The sequence below is a fragment of the Astatotilapia calliptera genome, chromosome 16 (assembly GCF_900246225.1).
Source record: "Astatotilapia calliptera chromosome 16, fAstCal1.2, whole genome shotgun sequence".
NCBI classification, from domain to species: Eukaryota; Metazoa; Chordata; class Actinopteri; order Cichliformes; family Cichlidae; genus Astatotilapia; species Astatotilapia calliptera.
This window is the reverse complement of record NC_039317.1, coordinates 1,200,409-1,225,658: the sequence shown is the minus strand read 5'-3', so window position 1 is coordinate 1,225,658 and position 25,250 is coordinate 1,200,409. Positions and strand designations below refer to the sequence as shown.

Below are 25,250 nucleotides of genomic sequence, written 5' to 3'. Positions count from 1 at the left end.
GTGATGCTTTGTCTACCATTAAGTTCGACCTGCAGGCTGTGAAGACGCAGCTGGCGATCGATAAAGCTGCCAATGACGCTACCATGTCTGAGCTAAAAGGTACGGTGAAGGAGATGGAGCACGCACTTACTGTCTGCTCTGATGATATAGCTGAGATGAGAAACACTATCAAGGGCCTCACAGCTCATGTAGCCAAGCTGGAAAATACGTGTGAAGACTTGGAGTCCAGGTCGCGGCGCAACAGTGTTAGGATAGTGGGAGTACCGCAGGGCCCTGACACATGCACCACTGCTGCCGTAGCCTCCCTGCTAAAAGAAGCATTTGATCTGGGAAAGGAGCCGCTTTTGGATCGTTCGCACAGGACTCTCCAGCCCGCACCTAAGCCCGCCGTCCACGAGCCATTGTATGCAGGTTTCATTACCACACTGACTGTGTTGACATTTTACGACGTGCTAGAGAACGCCGACAGATTAAAGTTGGAGACCATCTCAGTCTTCCCCGACTACACCGCCAGGGTGGCACGGGCTCGGTCAGGCAGCAACTCCGTGGCATTGAAGGTGTTCGGTATGGCCTGCTTCATCCAGCGCGACTACGCATCACATATAAGGGTGTCGAGAAGGACTTTGTTTCAGCAGAGGAGGCCAGTGATTATGTCAAAACTTTGATCTCTGGGTGAGCCTCGATAGCCCCTCAGTTTGATGCTATAATGCTGCTAAGGGTTCACGCTCTCCTTAGGTTTAACGCCACCTGTGCATTGTTTTCTTAGGCCGTTGTGCTAGTTATTGTACTGTTGGTGTGCTGGTTCCTTTTATTTTCTTTGTTAATTAATGAAACTGAATCATGTAATATATACTTGAACTTCGGACCAGTCCGGCACAATCTTCTCCAAGCTGTGTATTTGTGTTCAGGGTTGGGTTGGGGGGGGGGGGGGGGGGGTTGGGGGGAGGGGGGTGGCTGTCCCATTTCGGCTCTTCATGGCCACTGGCATTTTGGTTTGGTCTTTTTCTTCTTCCTTTTTATGAATGGTTAATGGCAATATAGACCCCAGCATTGCTGGGTCAGGCATGCCTCTTAGGTTCATTAGTTGGAATATCAGAGGTATGGGTAGCCCTGTTAAGAGATTTAAGGTTTTTACTCACTTGATACGTCTAAATTCTGACATAGCATTTTTACAGGAGACTCATCTTCGCATTAAGGATGATTATAGGTTATATTGCCCTTGGGTAGGTCAGGTCTTTCACCCAATTTTTAATTCGAAGGCTAGAGGAGTGGCCATTCTCATTAATCATCATCATCATCATCATCATCATTTATTTATTTATATAGCACTTTAAAAACACACCTGGTAGACCAAAGTGCTGTACAATACTAATATGCACATAGTAATAGACATAGCAATAAAGTTAAAAAACAATAAAAAAAAGAAAAATAAATATATATATATATATATATATATTGTGTGCCGGGTGGCGGCCAGGAGCGGAGGCCCTGGCGGACTGACCCCCGGCTGCCAAGACTGGCAATAGGGACATGGAATGTCACCTCTCTGGTGGAGAAGGAGCCTGAGTTAGTGCGTGAGGTTGAGAGGTACCGGCTAGATATAGTCGGGCTCACCTCTACACATGGCTTGGGCTCTTGAACCAGTCTCCTGGAGAGGGGCTGGACTCTGTCTCAGTCTGGAGTTGTCCCTGGTGAGAGGCAGCGGGCTGGGGTGGGTATTCTAATATCTCCTCGGCTTGCTGCCGGTACTTTGGGGTTTTTCCCGGTGGACGAGAGGGTTTGTTCCCTGCGCCTTAGGGTCGGGGAACGGGTCCTGACTGTTATCTGCGCTTATGCGCCGAGTGGCAGTTCAGAGTACCCAGCCTTCTTAGAGTCCCTGGGGGGGGTGCTGGAGGGTGCTCCACCTGGAGACTCTGTTGTCCTGCTGGGAGACTTCAATACTCACGTGGGTAACGACAGCGAGACCTGGAGGGGCGTGATTGGGAGGAACGGCCTCCCTGATCTGAACCCGAGCGGTGCTCTGTTATTGGACTTCTGTGCTAACCACAGTTTGGCCATAACGAACACCCTGTTCGAACATAAGAGTGTCCATAAGTGCACGTGGCACCAGGACGCTCTAGGCCGTAGGTCGATGATCGATTTTGTAATCGTATCAGCAGACCTGCGACCATATGTTCTGGACACTCGAGTAAAGAGAGGGGCTGAGCTGTCAACTGATCACCACCTGGTGGTGAGTTGGATCAGGTGGCGGGGGAGGACGCTGGACAGACCTGGTGCACCTAAACGCTAGGGGTGCAACGATATTCGTATCGATATTGAACCGTTCGATACAGTGCTTTCGGTTCGGTACGCATATGTATCGAACAATACAACATTTGTAATTTATTTTATCAATTTTCCTTCTGACGATGCTGTCTGTGTTGAGCGCTCAGTGAATCTGTGTTCGACTACTCCGCCTAGGCTGCACTGTCGAGCGCAGATCCACTGAGCGCTCAACACAGACAGCATAGTCAGGAGGAAGAGCACAGGGCAAGCTAGCGAGACAGAAGTTAACCTCTCAGCAACATGGACCTCCCCCACTCTCATTCAGATCTGGCGTTTGGAATTATTTTGGTTTTCATGTGACGTATGACCCTGAAGGTAAGCGAGTCATGGACTAAAGTAAAACAGTGTGTCGGATGTGCCATTCAATGCTCAATTACATTGGTGTGAACTAGTGTGTTAGCGCAGTTAGCTCGTTAACGTGTTGGCTGTCTAGCCCCATGCACGGAGCGATCGGCGGTAGCTCGTTAACGGAGATTTGCCGTGTTGTGGCGTTAAGGTCATTTCAACGAGATTAACCTGAAAGCACTAGTGGGAACACAACGAATATGACTGCACATTTACACCGCTATCATCCTAGTGCAAAGACAAAAACAACAAGCATGCTACTAACTTTAGCCGAGTCATTTAGACAGCTGTTAGCACAGGATTCTCCTTATGGAGACCTGATATGTTTAATATGCTGCTGAGAATATAGCCCAGAAGAAGCGGATAGTATAGCTTTTATTTTGGAAAGAGACATTTCTCTGTAATAAACTCTCTTTTCCAAAGATGAGTGATTCCTCAATCAGATACAGGGCTTGCAATATCGCTAGCCCGACGTCCCGGAGCTAGCGATCCGCTACATTTCTGAAAGAATGCAAAAGCATTGACATATATTTTTCCTTCCTACAATAGCCCGACGGGCAGGGAAGAGATAGATTTTGGTAGCCCGACTGAAAAAAACCGCTAGCTCCAGGACGTCGGGCTAGCGATATTGCGAGCCCTGTATCTGATTGAGGAATCACTCATCTTTGGAAAAGAGAGTTTATTACAGAGAAATGTCTCTTTCCAAAATAAAAGCTATACTATCCGCTTCTTCTGGGCTATATTCTCAGCAGCATAAGGAGAATCATGTGCTAACAGCTGTCTAAATGACTCGGCTAAAGTTAGTAGCATGCTTGTTGTTTTTGTCTTTGCACTAGGATGATGTCGGCGTAAATGTGCAGTCATATTCGTTGTGTTCCCACTAGTGCTTTCAGGTTAATCTCGTTGAAATGACCTTAACGCCACAACACGGCAAATCTCCGTTAACGAGCTAACGCCGATCGCCCCGTGCATGGGGCTAGACGGCCAACACGTTAACGAGCTAACTGCGCTAACACACTAGTTCCCACCCATGTAATTGAGCATTGCATGGCACATCCAACATACTGTTTTACTTTAGTCCATGACTCGCTTACCTTCAGGGTCATACGTCACATGAAAACCAAAATAATTCCAAACGCCAGATCTGAATGAGGGTGAGGGAGGTCCATGTGTCTTGCTAGCTTGCCCTGCGCTCTTCCTTCTGACTATGCTGTCTGTGTTGAGCGCTCAGTGGATCTGCGCTCGACAGTGCAGCCTAGGCGGAGTAGTCGAACGCAGATTCACTGAGCGCTCAACACAGACAGCATCGTCGGAAGGAAAGTTGATCAAATAAATTACAAATGTTGTATTGTTCGATACATATGCGTACCGAACCGAAAGCACTGTATCGAACGGTTCAATATCGATACGAATATCGTTGCACCCCTAATGTATATATAAGTATATTTACTTAGGAAAATGAAGAAAGGTCAATTGTATTTCGGTAACTGCAAGTACTGTTTTCTTATTTCAATAAAAATATTTGCAAAAAATAAAAATAAAAGAAGTGCTGTGTCGACCGCACACAGAGTGTAAGCAGGTTTGTTTTATTCTTTAACTTCTCTTAGACTAAAGTTGAAACCATTACATCACCTAATGTGTGCTTTTAGTTTACTGGTAGCATTAAGTGTGTTACTCAGTGAAGATGCTAGTCTCCATGTAACTACTATGACGAGGCACAACAGATGTTTACAACAGCAGCAGCATAGATTCACATTCAGATCACTTCACATAGTCAGACTCACACAACCTACAGTCTTTACACACTACCAACACCGTTGCACGTCAACAGATCAACAAACAATGAGGTTGAGGAAAATAAAGAATTAGAATCAGGTTACGTTTTTAAAAAGCTTATAAATGTCTCTTTTTCTCTCTCAGACTGATGTCATGCACCAGAGTGTGTATGAACTGGTCCACACGGAGGACCAGCAGGAGCTCAGAAGAAACCTGGACTGGGCTTTGAATCCTCCTGATCCAACATCCCCCAAAGGTGATCTCACCCCACACGTGCTGTCATTCCTGTATGACAGCTCAGCACACACACTCCTTTACTACAGAGCCCTTTACCCTCAAAGGCTTTTCCCAGTTTCTCAACCTCGTTTTTCTTTTTTACTCTGTCTTTGCTTGGTAAAGTTTTAACTTACCTTTGCAACTGTGAGAGTTATTTCAACGGCATTGTGTTTGTTACAATGTTGGACCCAAAACTTGCAGATTTCCCCAGATTCTGCAAATCTTTCAATATTATCTTTGCCATCATCTAACTGAATATTATTTGTGAACTTCTTAAAGACTCAAATATGAAAGTCTTTGTTTTTGACCTTCCACTGCTGTCCACATGAACACAACCATGAACATTTGGATGTCAGTATCAGATGGTTTAAGCTGTAAGAACAGCCTCGGGTCAGATCACATGACCCTGTGATCTTCACTGTGGCTTATGAGGTGAAGTGTGTTTGTGTTTTAAAAGGATGTGCGGTAAGAACACTAAAGTCCTCTGCTTTCCTAACGATATGGTCAACAACCTGAAGGAGAGAATTCTTCAAATTGCAGATGAATATCCAACTGTGACAAACATTGTTCTGCATACAGGGTCAAACGATGTGTCCAAACAACAGTCGGAGGTTCTGAAACGGGACTTTACTGGATTATTAAACACTGTAAACTCTCTGAATGCAGCTGTATTCATCAGTGGACCTGTACCGCCGGTCAGAGGAGGAGACGAGAGATTCAGCAGGTTGTTTACACTGAATAAATGGCTTATATCAGCATGTGCTGACCACTCAGTGCATTTTATCAACAACTTTAATATTTTTTGGGAACGCAGGCATCTGTTCAAAGCAAATGGATTTAATTTTAACAAGTCAGGGGTGAAACTGTTCACCTCCAACTTGTTTTATTTCATACGTCATCCATCCGTGCTTGGTGCCAAGGCTGAGATAAACGAGGAGTTATCTCATAAAGAGGAACAAACAGTACTCCAAGAACAGACAAAGCCCAGCAGAAACCTTGAGGAGGAGCTCCATTTGCCCCCACCCGGGAAGAGCCTCAGAAAGGAGAGACATCCATGGCATCTGAGGAAGAGCCTCAGAAAGGAGAGACATCCATGGCATCTGAGGAAGAGCCTCAGAAAGGAGAGACATCTAAGGCAAGAAGAGGGGTCCCTATTTGCCTCCAACTCTCTCAACAACACCAACGACCAGGACAAGGGACCACGACCTTCCCCAGTCCCCCAAACCCCTGACAGGCCATCACCCTCCTCCCCCTCCCTTTCTCCCTCCTCCCCACACTTGAAATTCACTGAGGAGATGATGGAGCGGGTCAATGCTGGGCTCAGATCTACCCCCCGTCCCAATCCCTTTTTGTCCCCCATAAACCCCCCACCAGAGCGGCCAAAGGTTCGCCATCGAGCCCCACCCTCAACAGAGCAATCGAAGTCACATTGCCCAGCCTCGCCCCCCTTAGTTCCTCTTCATGCCCTGTCTCCGCAGTCTGATGTGTGATGTGTGGAGGGTCCAGGCTGTGAGGATTATGGCAGTGATGACTTTTCCCAGGAGAAGCTGGGACCCTGTTTACTAGGAGGTTTTAAAATTTCTGTACTCTTAGGTGACAGGAGACATGTGGCCTGGTCAAAACACAGAGAGCTGCACTCTAAAAGATCTTTAAACATAGTAAACATACCTTGTGTGCCACAGACTGCTCCCAAACACGAGGGGACAAGTAATACCTCTAAAACACTTAAGTTGGCTTTATTAAACATTAGATCTCTAGCTGGGAAAACATTTTTAATTAATGATTTAATCATTGAGCACAGCCTTGATTTTATGTTTCTAACTGAAACTTGGTTGGACCAAAGTAACAGTGGAGCTGTTCTCATCGAGACGACCCCTCCTAACTACAGTTTTATCAGTGAGGCCAGGGTGAGCAGGAGAGGAGGAGGGGTTGCTGTCTTATTTAATGAATCATTTCAATGTAAGCAGCTATCTCCTGGAAGTTTTCAGTCTTTTGAATATGTGGCTTTACAGCTGAAGGCCCCATCCAAAGTTGTGTTTCTTAATGTTTACAGGCCTCCCAAATACTGCACAGACTTTTTTAATGACCTCAGTGAACTGCTGTCTGTGATCTGTGTTGATTTTGACTGTGTAAATATTGCTGGGGATTTTAACATTCATGTGGACAACCCTCAGGACAAAGGGACTAAAGACCTGAGTAACACTCTGGGCAACTTTGGGCTGACTCAGCATGTAACAGAGGCCACACATAATAGAGGACACACTCTTGACCTACTGATCTCCAAAGGCCTGAGCATTTCAAAGGTTACTGTGTCTGATGTGGGCTTATCTGATCATTACTGTGTTTTCTTTGAAAGTAAAATCTCAGCCCACACAAATATATCAACAACAGTGATCACAAAACGGTGTATAACTGAACACAGTAGTGCAATTTTTAACCAGGTCTTCCCATTAACACCTGACCTGCCCAGAGGGTCAGTCAATGAGCTCGTCAATAGCTTCAATGCTAACATGTTAAATGTAATGGACACTATTGCTCCCATTAAGGTGAAGGTTATCTCTGGAAGGAAAAAGTCTCCATGGAGAAACTCCACACTGGTGAAAAATGAAAAAAGAGAGTGTAGGAAAGCTGAGCGCAGATGGAGAAAAACAAACCTCCAGGTTCATTATGACATTTATAAAGAGAAACTTCACAATTATAATTTACAACTGAGGAGTGCAAGGAGGTCCTACTTCTCTGACATCATCACTAAAAACAGCCATAATGCTCGGGTCTTATTTTCTACAGTTGACAGGCTAACAAACCCTCCTGTGTCAGTGGCAGCTGAACTTCATTCAACCATGGCCTGCAATGACTTTGCCAAATTCTTCACTGAAAAAATCCAAAAAATTAGACAAGCAATTGGTACATCAACAGCAGATCCAGGATATGTACTGTGTCCACCAAAAAACTGTTTAAACACCATGAAACAGTTTCAACCTATTAACAGCAAAGACCTGGAGGACATCTTAGGTCAACTGAACTCCTCCTCCTGCTGTTTAGATGTCCTGCCAACAAGTTTTTTCAAAAAGGTCTCAAAGACTTTAGAGTCAGACCTGTTACAGATCGTCAACTTTTCTTTATTATCAGGTGTGTTTCCAGAATCACTAAAAACTGCTGTAATCAAACCTATACTGAAAAAGGACAATCTTGACAAGACACAAATGAACAACTACAGGCCGATCTCAAATCTCCCGTTTTTAAGTAAGATCATTGAAAAAGCAGTTTCTCAACAGCTCAGTTACTTCTTAAAACAGAATAATTGCTACGATGCCTTCCAGTCAGGTTTTAGACAGAACCACAGCACTGAAACCGCTCTGACCAAAGTGTTCAATGACATATGTCTGAATACAGACAGTGGAAAAATGTCAGTCTTAGTTTTACTGGATCTCAGTGCAGCATTTGATACAGTTGACCACAACATATTACTCAAACGACTGGAGAACTGGACAGGTCTTTCAGGAACTGTACTAAACTGGTTCAAAACATACGTAGAAAACAGGAAATACTTTGTATCAATAGGTAACTTCACATCTGAGCAGACAAGTATCACATGTGGAGTGCCCCAAGGTTCCATCTTGGGACCCCTTCTGTTTAACATCTACATGCTCCCACTGGCACAGATTATAAACAACAACAAAATAAACTATCACAGCTATGCAGATGACACACAAATATATATCACAATGTCACCAGGAGACCGAGGCCCTGTACAGGCTCTTGGTAAATGCATTGAGGAAATCAATGACTGGTTGTGCCACAATTTTCTCCAACTAAACAAAAACAAAACTGAGGTAATAGTCTTTGGCACCAAAGAAAAACGATTACAGGTCACCAGAGAACTTCAATCTATACATCTAAAAACCACAAACCAGGCGAGAAATTTGGGTGTAGTGATGGATGCAGACCTAAACTTAGAAAAACACATTAAGACAATAACAAAGTCAGCTTACTATCACCTCAAGAATATATCAAGGATAAAAGATCTGATGTCTCAACAGGACCTGGAAAAACTAGTCCATGCATTCATCTTTAGTAGGCTTGATTACTGTAACAGCATCTTTACAGGTCTACCTAAAAAATCAGTCAGACAACTACAGCTCATTCAGAACTCTGCTGCTCGAGTCCTCACTAAGACCAAAAAAGTGGACCACATCAGTCCAGCTCTGAGGTCCTTACACTGGCTGCCTGTCTGTCAGAGGATAGACTTTAAAGTTCTGATGCTGGCCTATAAAGCTCTGAATGGTTTAGGACCAAAATACATCAATGACCTCCTGACCCAGTATGAACCTTCCAGATCCCTCAGGTCATCTGGATCCGGTCTTTTATCAGTTCCCAGAGTCAGAACCAGACACGGAGAAGCTGCATTCAGCTTTTATGCTCCTTATATCTGGAACAAACTCCCAGAAAGCCTCAGATCAGCTGAAACACTCAGTTTATTTAAATCCAGGTTGAAGACTCACCTGTTCTCAGCTGCATTTGAATAAAGCACCAAATCCACACTTTAAGCTTAAATTTCAAAACTTACATTTAACTACTGATTTTATCTACTGTTCTGATTTTATCTGTTTTGATTTTATATACTGTTGTTTGTTTGTTTGTTAATTAGTTAGTTAGTTTATTTGCTTGTTTTAATCAATTTTAAATCATGCTTTTTATTTGTTCTTGTTTCTAATGTCTCTGTAAAGCACTTTGAATCACCTTGTTGTTGAATTGTGCTATACAAATAAACTTGCCTTGCCTTGCCTTGCCTAAAATGCTTATGTGTTACGTGTTAGCACTGTGTTTAAGACCTGTGGCCCTGACACAACCGACGGACTCCGAGAAACCGTTTGCACTCTCTTCTTTAAATCATTTGCAAATCTCAGGAACACATTTCTGAAAACATCAAATCTTTAAACCAGGACAGTTTGCTACATTATAACAACTCATGTTGAATTTGATGTGTCTCAAAAAGTTGAGGCAGGAAAAAGCAAAGCTGGAGGAACATTTAAATGAACCTGTTGAATGAACAGGTTGTATCTTATGGAGGTAGAGTTTCTCAGAAGATGAGCGGACGTTCTCCAGTATAAAGTTTGAGTATCTCATCATCCCGAGTACCTACTGTCATTTTAAAAATCTCTGTGCCCAAGGGACCCGGTTGAAAATCAATATCTAATGCCCATTCAGACCTTCAAGAATCACTGCATTACAAACACACCAACACATGGAAGTATGGCTCTGCCCACAGTTTTCTTTGTGGTTTTTATAGAGATGGAATTTGACAGTAGCTCATCTGTGGTCTGCTACAACCCGGAGCAACTGCCCCCGGAGAACTCGTCCTTCCTGGAGAGAAGCTTTGTGTGTCGCTTTCGCTGCCTCTTGGACAACTCTTCTGGTTTCCTGGTACGTGACATTTTCTATTTTTACCAGAGCTAACACATCAACACGCTGGACTTGACGTTCCCGTTCTCTGCACGTAGACATCTATCGTAGGAGTGTATCTGTGTATTCTTATAAACCTGGTGGGTTAAAGACATGAACAGGTATTTATGTAGTACTTTTCAGCTCTAACTGAACCCTCAAAGCCCTTTCTACTCACAGTCTGGATCACTAATATTCAAACTGATAGGCGAGCAGTTTCCTGAGCTTCATTTTCCCAGAAAAGAATCCAAACTTTTATCAGAGTCGTCTGCTACCTGTTTCCATGTCCCCATGCCCGCTAACGCCCACCTTCACTGAGGTTTTCCCTCAAAGATCCATCTTTACAGTTACCTGTAGTACTCACAGGTTATAAAAACAGTACATCTACTAATACAAATACAAAGTCACATCCATTACCAGAAGGATAACTGCTTATTTTTCTTACTTCCAGGCTTTGAATATCCAGGGAAGGCTCAAGTTCTTGCATGGGCAGAACCAGTGGCAAGAAAATGGAGGGAAAGCTGCGCCACTGCTTGCATTATTCGCTATTGCAACTCCTCTTCAGCCTCCATCCATTCTAGAGATCAGAACCAAGAACATGATCTTTAGAACCAAACACAAGCTGGACTTCACCCCCATGGCCTGTGACGCAAAGTAAAAATACATTTCAGTACTTTGTATTCGACTGAGACACCTCACGTCTGTTTGTTTGTTTGTTTGTTTGTTTGTTTGTTTGTTTGTTTGTTTGTTTGTTTGTTTGTTTGTTTGTTTGTTAGGGTTAGGAGGTACAGTTCGGTTTGAGATTTGTGTTAGCCACATGCTAAAGTGGAGCATTTTCATTGGATGTTAGATTTCAGGTGCCATCGCTCATTTTCTGTTGAATGATTTTCAAAGTGAGACAAAGAAATCTAGCTGACAAACCGCAGACTAGTTATGCTGAACCTCCTAAGACCTGAACTCTTCCACGGCAGCATTTTTCATTTCTCTTTGATATCTGGGCTGATTGGGACCTGATGAATGTAAAAATAAAGAATTACCAGATTTTTTTTAATCTAATTTTTGTTTCTAAGAAAAATGAGAGCCACGTATGAGGATATTTGTTTCAATAGAACAGTAGCAGTATAATGTCCTCGTGAGTGGCTATCAGGCCCTTGTAGACCACAATTGAGTATTTTGGTCCAAATAACCCAAAATGTGACGTCCACATATGTGGACGCGAGGTCGGAGGTTAAGTTAAGTTGTGTTGTACCTGTTTTGATCATATGTATCCTCCTTCATGAGATCCATGGGTGTGTCAGATGGGTGGGAGTTGTTTTATTTTTTAGAAAAATGGAGAAAACTAAAACAACATCACACTGGTAGAAGTTTCACAGGGTGACTATACTAAAATATAATACTATAGTTTTTTGTTTTTGCTTTCTTTACAGTGACATGTGGAATGAACTGTAAACAGCTGCCCGAGGTAACTCTGGTCGTTTTTTGTACAGGGGGAAGATAGTGCTGGGGTACACGGAGGCTGAGCTGCGGGTGAGGGGCTCTGGCTATCAGTTCATCCACGCCGCAGATATGTTGTACTGTGCAGAGAACCATGTCCGAAGTAAGTAACCAAAAACCAGCTGTCAACCAAAACAGTCTAGTTCATTCAAAGATGGGGCTGAACACTTGTGCCCTGTGCAGTGCCTGAAAATCCCTCATTTCCATTCTCTGCGAGGCGTTCTTCTGATTTGTTGCCTCGTGTAAACACAAGTTTTGATCAGCAGGTGGGTGGAGCTTCTGTGGTCATAACCAGAGCTGTGTGACTGCGAGGATAATATCAGGAATTACACATCAGGAATTAAATCCATGTAGACATTGAGGGTTCTCGGGAGGGGCCGTGCTAACACCTGCTGCTCTCTGGCAGCAGCACCATGCTCTCCCTTGTTTTAAATGCACTTTAGAGCAACATGCAGCAACACTACACATGAGCGGGAGGAGGGAGGTATGGGGTCTTCACACACCCCCGTTCTCTGCTAGCCATTGGGGCGGGGGGGCTTTCTCCCTTTCCTATCCCTCACTCATGTCTGTCCCGTCTGTAACATCTGAAAATAAAATATAATAAATAATAAAAACAAAGGTCGATCAAATGGACCAATACGGCAATGCCACAATGATCCATTTGGCAAAGTAAATCCATTGGGTCTCCTTGTTGGTCTTCAGACAACAATTCTGATGGCTAAAGAACCAAATGGGACAGAAAAAAAAAAAGGAATTACACAACAGTAGGAAAGAACAAGTTGTATGAAATTGTGTAAAACAGACTGAAGCCTGAGCTCTCAGCATGTGTCTGTGTGTTACCCTCATGATGTGAAAAGCTGTGGTGTGTTTGTTCTTTGCAGGCATGTTGTTATTACCATGCCTGCACTACTGCTGCGGCTGATTTAGCCCATTTAGCAGGTTACATGAGCTGTTATATGTCTGCTTTAATACTGAAGAGAATTACCAGCTTGACAAACCTGACCGTGACTTCACTCCTTCACCTGCCCAAATTCCATTTTACCACAACCCAGCAGCCTGCCGAGCTCTGTTTCCTGTATGTGGTAAAACAAATTACAAAAGCCTTTAAAACTACAAAAATTATTATTTATTTACTTTCAGACATTTCATAAATTAATTAAAAAGGTCTTAATGTGTGCTACTATTGCAATTACTGCTGTATACGATTACAAAACTGGATAAAGAATAGTTAAAAAAACCCATAACATTCAACATGTACAGATCCAAAGTCTTCCTCCTCCTAGCGTTATTCCCGCTCTGCAGGGTCCGCTTTTCTGCAGTTTTTGTCACTTATACCATACCACATACTATCACAGTCGCGCTCCTTGCATCTTCTCCGTGATCGATGCGATGCCCAGCCGCTTTCGGAAGTCGGTGTTCATGACATGGTCCCATAGTTTCAGGCCCAGGCACCATCGCAGTATCCGCATTTCCATTGTGTGAAGGGCCTGTTCGTGCTTTACGGTGGACGGCCAACACGCTGATCCATAAAGTAGATCTTTGACTTGAGGTGGTCAGGTATTCGTCGGTCGCACAGGACACCAGTGACTTGGCACCACTTCATCCAGGCCGCATTAATCCTGGCTCGTACGTCTGCCAGGATGTTGCCGTCATTGCTGATCATCGATCTGAGGTACCTGAAGTGAGATACTTTTGCCAGGTCTTCCCCATCGATGCTGATGGTGCTGTCGGTTTGGGGGTCGGCTTCTAAGTACTTAGTCTTCTTGGTGTTCAACCTCAGCCCGTACTCACTCTGGCGTGTCTTCCATTGCTGCGTTTGGCGTTGCAGCTCCATTCGGGATTCATCTGCGAGGAAGACATCAATGGCATAGAGGAGTGTCCAAGGGCGGGGTGCTTGGAGGTCAGCGGTCACGGTGTCCATGCAGAGGATGAAGAGAAGCGGGGACAGTGCGGAGCCTTGGTGCACGCCCACGGTGATGCTGAAAGGTGGCGATGTTCCCACTGGGCTTCTGACTGTGCTGGTCACGTTTCTGTACACGAGCTTGATCAAATCGACGTAGGCCTCAGGGACCCCGTGTGATCACAGAGAGTGCCAGATCAGGTCATGAGGGACTCTGTCAAAAGCCTTCTCCAGGTTGAGGAAGGCCATATGGATGGTCTTGGTCTTCTCCCGGTGCTTCTCCTGCTGCTCCTGCCGCATCCTTTGACGAAGCCACACTGGTTGGGCGTTACTGTGACAATTTCTCGCAGCCGGGCATCGATGATCCGCTTGAATACAGATCCAAAGTCTGACTTCCTAAAATGATTCTAGGATCAGGTCAGCAGCACACCACAGTGGGCTGAGCAGGCGATCCATATACTGCATGTTTTCCCCTCTACCCCTCCTCCGCTGTCTGCTCCACTGCACTGTCATAAAATAATAAATGCTAAAAATAAATAAATAACTTAATTTTTAACTAAATTCTAAAATATTATCAGATGTCACTAAATGAATAATGTACTAAACTGTGAAATATAGAAACCCTACCAGTAACTTGCAAAGCCAAGCTGCACACGTGTTGTGTAGCTTTGTTCTCTCTAGAGGGAAATCACAAAAGCCAGCAGCTAAAAAAGCTCTCAGCAGTTGTGACACACACAACAATTCAAATTAAACCTCTCATTTTTAAGTCTACCTGGAGTCTAGAGAAGCAGCTCAAGGACAACATGAATCGTTTTTGTTAGCAGCCTGGTCCCTGCCAGTTACTTTGGAAGCACTGAGTAATAAACGTGAAGTGGGAGTTGAACTAGACCAATTATGAAAATGTTCTGCACTAGAAGGACAACGACTTTTAATATAGTTTGCAATATTTATGAATTAAAGTAAAAGACTGAATGACTTATTATATTAAATTTAACGTGCTGGTGAAAAGCAATCCCAGAATTCATTACGGCAGCCCGATGCTGGCAGGGAATGATCTCCTTAGCAGAAAAGCTAATCTCACAGATCTCAGGCAAGGTTGGGGTGGAGCAAATTTTGAGAGATCCAATTAGTAACAGAAGCTAGACAGTCATTAATGTTGGTAGGAGTATTGAGTTTGGAGTCTTCCCAGAGAGGTGGCGTCTGATACCAACCTGACATATAGACACAGACATACAGGCACACACAGATACAAACATCCGTTCCCACCCTCATGCTCTCATATGCACTTACTCCACACTCAACCAACGTGGAGACTAGGGATGGGTATCGTTTAGGTTTTATCCGATACCAGTGCCAAATCGGTACTTTTGAAATGGTGCCGGTGCTCAAACGGTGCTCAAACCGGTGCTTAAAGAATGGAGAACACAAAATTGGTCCAAAAACCTCTCGTTCACCTGTTTTTTGTAAAAAGATGCAGCTATGGGGCATATATGGTATCACTCTTGGCTGGAAGCAGTGCTTAAACAATGGAAAAAACACAAACTTTGTCCAAAAACCTCTCATGTTTAACTGTTTTCCACTTTTTCTTTGGTCATTTTATCCTTTTTGGCCAGGGTGAAGGGAGTATCTGCCATCAAACAAGAGGACAGCCGCATGTAGCTATGATGGTGTTTGCTAGTTCACCTTATATGCATTAATGTAATGACGTGGTTAGCCTACTCAACGTAAATTACACACGAACAACATTAAGCTACTCACGCAGAGAAGAACGGCTGCTGCTGCATCATCATCATCATCATCATTTCTGCTACACTGGCAGGGCTAGGGGCCAGGACTCTCCTCTTCGGGTTCTTGGGGGATGTTGCTGACTCCGGATCCGATAACTGGCAACCCACGCACAGTAGATGTGCTCGGTGTGAGGTCTCGCAGCAAGCTATCAAATACGGCGCATTTCTGGGCTTTTAAAAAAAACGCTATGCGTCGCCAGGTGTTTCGTCAGATTCGAGGTGTTAGCTCCTTTGACAGTATCACAGTATCAGCTTAAAGCACTTGTTGCTGCTGAGTTTGCATATTTTGCTGTGAAGTACAGCCAGACTTTTAACCGCTTCGCCTTGGGCATTTTTAATCTGTAGCTCTGCTCTAAAAGAACGTACGTACCTGGGCCCGCCTACTATCCTCGGAAACGTAAAATGATTGGCTAGAAGTGTATCACAGCTCAGGAAAAAAAAAGCACCGAAATAAAGCACCGAAATGTGCGCTGCTTTTCGGTCTGGTTACTACCGTTTATGTCAGAACACCGGTACCCATCCCTAGTGGAGACAGACATAAAGAGACGCTGTACACACGATCACACTCCCCAAGCGTACTCTACGAACCGGGTCTAGGTACCCTTGCCCCTGGAGGGGGGAACTGCACCCAGACCCAGGTGGTGTTACCCTTTTCCCTGCGGTGGGGAGAGGCAGACCGCCCCGACTCCGCAGCAGCAGGGAGGCCCCACATTCCAGACCGCAGTCGGACGGCCAACTCCTCCTCCTAGCCCCCCCGCTCCAGCAGGCTGCAGAGAACGGGGGTGAGAGAAGACTCCAAACCTCCCTCCGCCCGCTCATTGTAGTGTTGATGCATGTGTGTTCTAAGGTGCGTTTAAGAGTCCAGGATTTTAGACTTGATTGAAACACAGCTCTCGACTCAGCAGGCTGTGAAAAACACTAAACCAAAGCAGGTGGCTCAACATTCACACCCAAAAAGGTTTTGCTACTGAACAACCTGAGTATATGTAGGAAGTCCTGTGCTGAGGACGTTTGGTCTGGTCAAAGAGTTCAGACAGCTTTTGTAAGTAATCCTGTGGGATTAGTAAACAGATTGAGCAAAGCTGCAGAGCTGCCTGAAGAGAGGATCGGGCAAAGCATCAGAGATGAGAGCAGCACCACCACGTGCACTTCAGTGGACAGATGGGCACGTGGTCAGAAGTGACGAAGCCTGACCATGATTAACGGTCTTTGACCATAACCCACTAGTAAAGGTGAAATGAGTCAGTCCACTGCCACCCTGTCCAGCCTGGCAGGACACAGATGCTGTGGATAATTTGTGACAACTTTCGATGGAAACTCATTTCAAAGTGTTATGCAGATTTAGACTGTCATAGTGGACAGAGGTTATCTCTGAGTAACAGTTGTTTGTGTTCAATGTTTAAAGTGATGAAGACTGGAGAGAGTGGTCTGACTGTGTTCAGACTCCTGACTAAGGAAAACCAGTGGAAGTGGGTCCAGGCCAATGCCCGGCTGGTGTATAAGAATGGGAAACCAGATTACATCATCGCCACCCAGAGGCCTCTTTTGTAAGTACCTGTCTGTGTACAAATCTCATTTGGTCATTTATCTCGAGTAATACACTGAATCAAACCATTAAGATATCCATCCTCCTTCCCTTCAATGCCATACGTTTGTATTTCTTAGTTGTTTAAAAGAACTGCACAGAGAAGTCCTGACAATGATGTCTTCTGTGTTTATAGGGATGAAGAAGGAGGAGAACATTTGCGTAAGCGCTCTATGCATCTACCCTTTACGTATGCTACAGGAGAAGCCCTGCTCTATCAGTCCAATCATCCCATCGCAGGCTTTAGAGATGGCAGCTGTGTAAAAAATTTTAGCAAGTCAAAGAAGAATCGGACTGATAAGCTGCTGACGGATGGCCTGGACCCGGGCTCCCTTCTTGGGGCACTCATGAGTCAGGATGAGTCAGTGTATGTTTGCCAGCCAGCTGTGGAGCCCAAGCTGTCATTTCACAGCAGCTTCTTTGCAGAGCACGTTAGTTTCTCTGAAAGTGAACCCTCCAACCTGCACAGAAGCTGGAATGAACCTGCTAATAGTGTCGTAGGTCCAGGCATCACAGAACCAGGTACCAGCTTTGACCCACTGCTGGCTACTTTGGACTCGCTCTCTTTGGAGGGCCAAGGGATGGATGCAGAAGAGAGGAGTTACTCAAACAGCGAGCTGTTTGGAGCTCTGGAAGGGCTGGGCCTGAGTGCTGAGGACCTGGAGTTGCTGCTGCTAGATGAGCGTATGATCAGAGTTGAGATGGACCCTGAACACGTGCCCACTTTGGATGATCTGCTGACAAATGATGAGATTCTCTCTTACATCTATGACTCGATAGAAGGAAGGACTGATTCCACTGTACATGGAGGACAGGTGCCTCCTAGCACTACCGCAGCAACCTCCACACCAGTGTCATTATCAGAAAATAATCTTGATACAAGTGTGCAAATGCAGTTTTGTTTCTCCAAGCCTCCAATAATGGAGCACACTCCCATTGTCCAGCTATCCCAGCAGATGCAACAGCATCTCAACATGCGAACCACTAAAGTACCACCTAACTGGGGCCAGCAGAGTGACCATTTCCCCCACAGGATAGTAAATGGAGAGCTGCTGGGGCAAAATCAGTCTATTGCCAATGGACAATGGACAGCCCAAGACATTCTAGTCCCAGCAGAGATCGAGTTGGAGCAACTGACCACACAGCAGACTACTTTCAATGACAAGGCCTCAGACTTGAATAGCAAGCTTCACCAACACTACCTTCAGCAGGAGCAGCAACCAAGGACCCAGAAGCAGCTCTCACTACAGTGCCATGCCAAACAGACGGCAGCAAACCTTGACGGACGATGTGGTCCGTCGAGCCCAGAGCATTCAGCAGAAAAAATGCCATGGCAGAACTACAGCTTCAGCGAAAGCCTGGGCAGCAGTTTCTGCATTGACAACAGCCAAAACGCTCTTACAAACACCTCACTGGAGTCTTGCAGGGAGCCCACTATGGACAGTGTGGATTACACAGTCAGTGGAGGTGGTTTGCTTGAGAGAAGTGCAGAGCAGCGGGGCGCTGAGAGCACAGTTGCATCTTTTCGTGGAATGAACCACAAAAGCCACCCAGAGCAGATCCCAGGCCCCTTGTTCGAGGTCATCTCCAGTCTGTCGCAGTGCCCTCCCTGCACTAGCCCCCTGGAGCAGATTCTAAGAGTGGGTAAGCCCTGCTGCCAGCTCGACCACTTTGGCTTGGTGACCTCTGAGATCCTTGACGACCCCAATCACAGCAAGGTGAGGTTGCTGAACATTGTCATACTTTGAAATCATTACTAGCTGCACAGCTTGGAGGTTCCTTCCTGAGCCGGGCATACAGACTGTGTACCCAGGTTTTAACTTTTTAGTAGCTTTTACATTTAAATCTGTTATTAATTGGTAGAACCTGGGACCATTTCGTGGCCTTTCCGTTTTTTAATTCCACGCCATTTCCACTGTGTTTAATGGAGTATAGCCAAATTTTCAAACATGTATTTTTTTCCCATTTTATTTTAAAATTTCAGTCTGAGTTTTTTAAATGAGCTTAAATGGCTGAATAAAAGGCATACATCCACTATCGAACCTCGTGGCCGATTTGTGCCCCATTGAAACCCATTATAAACGCTATTTTTCACTGTACAATTATTACCATTAACGTTGTGGCGATGGCTTAACTTTCACTTTCATTCTGGACTCAGGGCCTTAGAATTGTAATTTTTTTATTTGGCCACCGGGTGGCGCCCTTGTTCCACATGTGACGCCTGCTGGAACATACACACCTTCTCCAGCGGCCTGCTCGAGACAGATACCCGGAAAAGGCAGACTAATTTCCCGCGTGCCGCAGCAGCTTGGCCCGCTGCTCGTTCCGGACCATTTTCTGCCCTTAGGATCGTTTGAGGGTGCATTAATTTTTTTTAATCAACAGGAAATGACGTATTTGTTTTCACGTGGTAGCGGAAGTGTGTGCTGCAGACACGGGAACCGAACCATATGCTCCGGCGCTGCGCGAAACACACCCGTGGCAGAGGCACTCCTCCCCGGGGGAGCAGGAGCAGCAGCGCCGCCTGGGGACATTTTTGGCTTCTGGAAAAAAAATTAAAACCGGATCGAAATTAATGTTCGTGCCAATCTTTTGTCCATCTAAAGGCCTAATTATAATAACAATAAAATATTACTTCAAATGTTTTTTTTGGAAAATATTTTATGTTTTATGTTTTATGTTTTTGGGGCAAAAAAAGCAGTGCGCTCATGTGACGAAACCGGGATATAAAGGGTTAAAATCCGCGAAATGTAATTAAAACTTGACATGAATATTTCAAGGAGAAGTAGGTCTAAAAGATTGGCTAATTTAAAGTGGAATAAAATATTAATATATAAATTTTTTATAGCACTTTTTGGGCGTGGTCGATAGTGTGCATTTTATGAAATGCGCTCCTGGAAAAAAAATAAAAGGCGATCGAAATGACTGTTGGTGCCAATCTTTAGTCCATCTAAAGGCCTAATTATAATAACAAACAAATATTACTTCAAATGGTTTTTTTGGAAAATATTTAGTCTTTTTGTTTTTTGGGGCTAAAAAAACAGGGCGCTCATGTAATAAAACTGGGATTTAAAGGGTTAAAACAATGAAAATATAATTAAAACTTGACATGGATATTTTAAGCAGAAGTAGTTTTAAAAGATTGACTAATTTAAAGTAGAAAAAAATATTGATATATAACATTTTAGAGCACTTTTTTTGGCGGGACCATTTTTGGTCCCGAGGGTCACGAAAGGATGGATTTTAAAAAATGTGCTCCTGCACAAAAAATAATAATGGATCAAAATGAATGTTGGTGCCAATCTTTGGCCTATCCAAAGGCCTAATTATAATAACAATCAAATATTACTTCAAATGTATTTTATGGAAAATATTAATTTTTTAATTTTTTTTTTTCTGTTAAAAACAGGGCGCTCATGTACCTAAACTGGGATTTAAAGGGTTAAAACAATGAAAATATAATTAAAACTTGACATGGATATTTTAAGCAGAAGTAGTTTTAAAAGACTGACTAATTTAAAGTAGAAAAAAATATTGATATATAACATTTTTAGAGCACTTTTGGGGCGGGACCATTTTTGGTCCCGAGGTTCACGAAAGGATGGGATTTTGAGGTTCTACCAAAGGTTAAGGAAATCATCTTTTATCTGTCTGTATTCTATGTATTTAGACATGAAGGTGCATCAGTTACTCAGTAATTTGATTAAAAGAGGAGGAACGGTGGTTGATGGGTCTGTCTCGAGCGAGACAGTTCTACTACAACGGCAAAAGCAAGACGCAAGTCCTCACAGCTCTTTGTGTTGCTCGTGCACGAGGGAGAGAACTGTGACGAGCGTCGTTCCTGACAGGCGCTCTCAGCCAGCTCCCCCGCAGCACTGCTCTTTATTGAGGTTACGTGAATATGCATAAGTTCATTAACATATGACGTCTTACACAAGCATACATGTGAACAAAGAGTACCTTGTCTGTGTGTACGTGTAGCTGTGTGTGTGTGTGTGTGTGTGTGTGTGTGTGTGTGTGTGTGTGTGTGTGGGGGGGGGGTCAAAATGTGACCCTGTGAAGACTCCTCAGACCTGCTGTGCCAGGAGTCCAGCGGTCCACCTAAACAAAAGGCATTTATACGTAAAGAGATAAGAGTAGGTGTCCTCCTGTAGTATAAATCAGTAAGAGCAGGTACGACCTCTCTCACGACTTTAAGATGTGTGTTTATGCCAGAGTGCTCTGGGAGGCTCACAGTCTTTGCAGACTGCTAAGGATCAGACCTCCTATCATTATGCAATCGATTATAAAACTCTATATATGAGTAAATATTTCTAAGCATAAATGACAATCAACAATATAAACCTAACAGTGGTCAGCACTGTTGTCGCACAGCAAGAAGGTCCTGAGTACATTTCCACCATCAGGCCGGCATCCTTCTGTGTGGAGTTTGCATGTTCTCCCCGTGTTTGCATGGGTTTTCCACGGGTACCCCGACTTCCTCCCACTGTCCAAAGACAAGCAGTTTGTGGGGATAGGTTAATTGATCAATCTAAGTTGCCCATAGGTGTGAATGCAGGAGTGAACGTGAGCGTGAGTGGCTGTCTGTCTCTGTGTGTTGGCCCTGCGACAGACTGGCGACCTGTCCAGGGTGTACCCCGCCTCTCGCCCTATGACAGCTGGGATAGGCTCTAGCGCCCCCCGCGACTGTGAAAAGGATAAGTGGAAGCTGATGGATGGATGGAATTTCATATTATAGTAAAAAATGTCACTCAGAATTCAGGAAGTAGTTGAGACAGCCTCGGGATGGTAGGGAAGAATGAGAGAGAGGGGTGGCTGAAGCAAACGTCACTGCACACGTGGGTGAAAAACACTGAGGTGGTGTTGGGTAGCTATGGTGCAAACGTGAACAAGCAATGTGAAAGGATAGGTGCCAGTGTTTTTGTCTACAGCATACAAATGGCTGAGTGGAAAAAAGGGAACGAGTATTTTAAGCAACTGGTGAATGAAGAAAATGACAAGCAGACTTATTGTCATGCATAAGTGTGCAAGGAATGAAATGTCATTGCAGTTACTCAATGTAAGATGAAAAAATATTTAAAATAAATCAAATATGTTAAAATATGTATAGCAGCAAAATATATTATCACGTGCAATGGTAAAAGTGAGCTGTGGAAAGCTGTGGACACGTACACAAACATGGTATTTTCATGTTGAGCAGTCTGATGACCTGGTGAAAAAGCTGCAGAGCCTCTATCCACAGGCCAGCAAGGAGAACAGTCCATCGTGAGGGTGTGACGAGTCACACATGATAGTTTTGGCTTGAGACAAGTAGCCCTGACTGTCATAGTGTGTGTGATGAGGACTCAGAGGCAGGAGGAGGTTTATCTAAAGGCAAGCGCTTTACTGAGCGGATACGTACCAGCATAAAGCAAAATACAAAACGAAACCAAAAACAAATGCAAACTTTCAACTCACGAGGAGTGAGAAACAGGACGTGGACTAACACTCTAACAAAGGACAAGAGGACAATATACAGTCTACACAGGACGGCGATTAGGAGAAGCTAGGGAAAAGGTAGGTTTACAAGATGGTAGTAAGACCTGCTATGATCTATGTTTGGAAACAGCGGCATTGACAAGAAGACGAGGAAGAAAAGGGGAAAACTACCGAGGGTTTGTGTAAGTTCTCAGTCATGCAGGTCGTGGTAGTCTGGAATTTTAACAAACTAAGGAAACTGGACTTCTTTAGGTTTGTGAAGACATTTCAGGTCTCATCCAAGAAGCTTCTTCTTGGATGAGACCTTATAAAAACAGCTGGTGGAGAGTCCCAGTTATTTATCTGAGGTATTTACTGAGGTTGTGAAGGTGCTTCTGAGGGTTGTTGATCCACTGTTGATCAGGTGTGTCATCACATGAGCCAAGGTGTGGAAAAAGACAGGAAAAAAGGCAGAAGAACTTTGGATGGAGTAGTTCATCCCAAGCACAAAACTCAAACACAGCATAAGCAGCATAGTGTATGCTGTGCAGTGCTGTGAGCAGTGCTTGGACCTCTGCACAGGAGAAACCAAACAGCTGCTCCACAAAAACTTGGCACATTATAGAAGAGCCAGCTCAACAGGATAGATGTACACGTCTGTACAGATGCCATTAAAGAACAATGGTCCCTCTTTCAAGGATGCCAGGGTCCACAATATGGACTGAGGACACAGATGGTTTAGAGGGGAGTAGAGTAAATGGTAAATGTACTGACTCTTATGTAGAGGGACTCCATCTCCTGCAATGGAGTCATGCTCCGCTGTGGCTACCCCTGAAGGGGGAAGCCTGAAGCCCCTCCCTGAGCCTGGTTCTGTTGTTTTCCCTTCCCACTGTTGCCAAAGTGCTTGCTCAATAAAATTGAATTGAATTAAAGAAGAAGGTTGTAGGGACTTTACCCTATAACTGATATTTTTCTGATATTCAGAACATGCTCCATAATATTGGACCATCTTCCTCAATAAGGTTTTTGCCTTATTTATTTGTTTGTGTTTCTGCTTTTAAGATTATTTTAAGATTATGAATCATAATCTTTGTTTTATACAAACACCCACTATGAGCCAAATGGCAATCCTGTTTAATGTTAATGATATTTTATGTCCTTTGCAGATGGAAAATGGCTGCGTGCTAAACAGTACTTACCCAGGAGGTTGTGCCCTGCCTAACAGGAATGGATCTGTGCCTCCTACTATCCAGGTACCCAGCCCTGAGACGTTGCCTACACTTCCAGACCCACCAGCCACCGGCTTCTACCTCTGACCATCTGACCAGGGACAGTCATGTAGCAGGACACTGTGAATGGCCAGAAACATCCAGTGACTGGACCAGCCTTATACATCTACACACCACAACAAACAAAGCTGGAGAAACGTAGGCCGACATCTGTGTTGTCTGTTTTTGTCTTTTCATTTTGACTTTGTAATGTTGTGTCAGGGGAGGGGATCACCGAGTTATATTTTAAGTCATATTATCATATGAGTCCTTTGTTTACACTAATGCAGTTAAGAGCGCTTAGCTTGTTTTAAGTAAATATGAATCATTGGAGGCTGGGTTTTAGAAATCTGCATTCAGATACACTGTAAAACCAACGTGTTCTCGTCCCAGGACATCAGATTCTGCCGTGCTGTCTTAGTATTGGTACTTTAATGCACCAGCATGGCTTCATTAGACACTGAGAACCAAGAAATCTGTTTTCAAGAGGAATTTACAAGTTAGCCAGCCAGTCTGTGGTTTATGTCCTCTTCAGGAGTCTGTGGTTTGCACTTTCATTACACTCAGTGATTCTTTGCCTATTCGTTTCATACAGATTATTCAGACTGAATCTACAGTTATATGGACCAAGAATTTGGCCACATCTCCTAATCTTAGAATTCAGGTGTTTTCAGCCCCATTTCCAGGGGTGTATAAAATAAAGCACCTAGCCATGCAGTCTGTCTTTACAACCATTTATGAAAGAATGGGTCATTATAAGGAGACACTGATTTTTTGCATGGCACTGTAATAGGATGCTACTACTGCAGCAAGTCGGTTAGTGCAATTTCTTCCCTCCTTCCTACATATATTTTATAATCAATTTTAAGGAGTGTTATTATTATTATTAAGTGGAAGCTTTTAGCAGCCGGAGTAGGTCAGCCACTAATGTGCCGTTACAGTGCTAAGGCATACAGTGTGTAAAAGTCACTGATTTGCTTACTCAGTAACTCCGGCATTAATGTAAGCACAAAAACTGTGGCATGTGTTTCCATGGCTCCTGTAGGTTTACTGTGTAGGTGCTCCAGTACTAGGGTATCCATGTAGAGTCTGTTATGTAAAAAAGGTCTGATCCATCCATCTATCCATCCATTTTCTGCCCATCTCTGCCCAGACCACCCTCCTCCAGCACCTCAATTCAATTTTATTCATACATCCTCAAATCACAACAAGATTCAAGTCAGTGCACTTTATACTAATCCCCAACAATCATATGACCCCCTACAAGCAAGCGCTTTGGCAACAGTGGGAAGGAAAAACTCCCTTTTAACAGGAAGAAACCTCCGGCAGAATCAGGCTCAGGGAGGGGCGGGGCCATCTGCTGTGGTCGGTTAGGGTGAGACACCAAGGTGTTTCCAAGAAATGTAATTTCTCCAGAGCATCGTGGATCTTCCCAGGGCCTCCTTCCAATGGGGCATGCACTGAACATCTTGAGCATCCTGGTCAGATGCCTTAAGAGGGCAGTGGCTCTATTCCTGCTTTTTCCTGAATGGCAGAGTTCCTCACTCTATCTCCAAGGCTGAGCCTAGGCTCCCTTCAGAGAAAGCTCATTTCTA

At 44.2% G+C, this 25,250-nt stretch overlaps 1 protein-coding gene across 2 annotated transcripts in view; it reads left to right on the top strand.

The window, feature by feature from the left end:
- Positions 1-24,944, top strand: part of LOC113007704 (aryl hydrocarbon receptor-like) — a 46,301-nt gene extending 21,357 nt beyond the window's left edge. Inside the window, exons 5-11 of one of the 2 annotated variants that reach the window (XM_026144558.1) lie at positions 4,591-4,702; positions 10,013-10,146; positions 10,616-10,818; positions 11,652-11,761; positions 16,751-16,892; positions 17,067-18,648; positions 23,641-24,944. In XM_026144558.1, the coding sequence (XP_026000343.1) occupies positions 4,591-4,702; positions 10,013-10,146; positions 10,616-10,818; positions 11,652-11,761; positions 16,751-16,892; positions 17,067-18,648; positions 23,641-23,703 (2,346 nt within the window). In that variant the 3' untranslated portion in view covers positions 23,704-24,944. Of the gene's footprint in view, positions 1-4,590; positions 4,703-10,012; positions 10,147-10,615; positions 10,819-11,651; positions 11,762-16,750; positions 16,893-17,066; positions 18,649-23,553 lie in introns of both variants that reach the window. The other variant, XM_026144557.1, reaches the window with a different exon arrangement.
- The last annotated feature ends 306 nt before the right edge of the window (positions 24,945-25,250 follow it).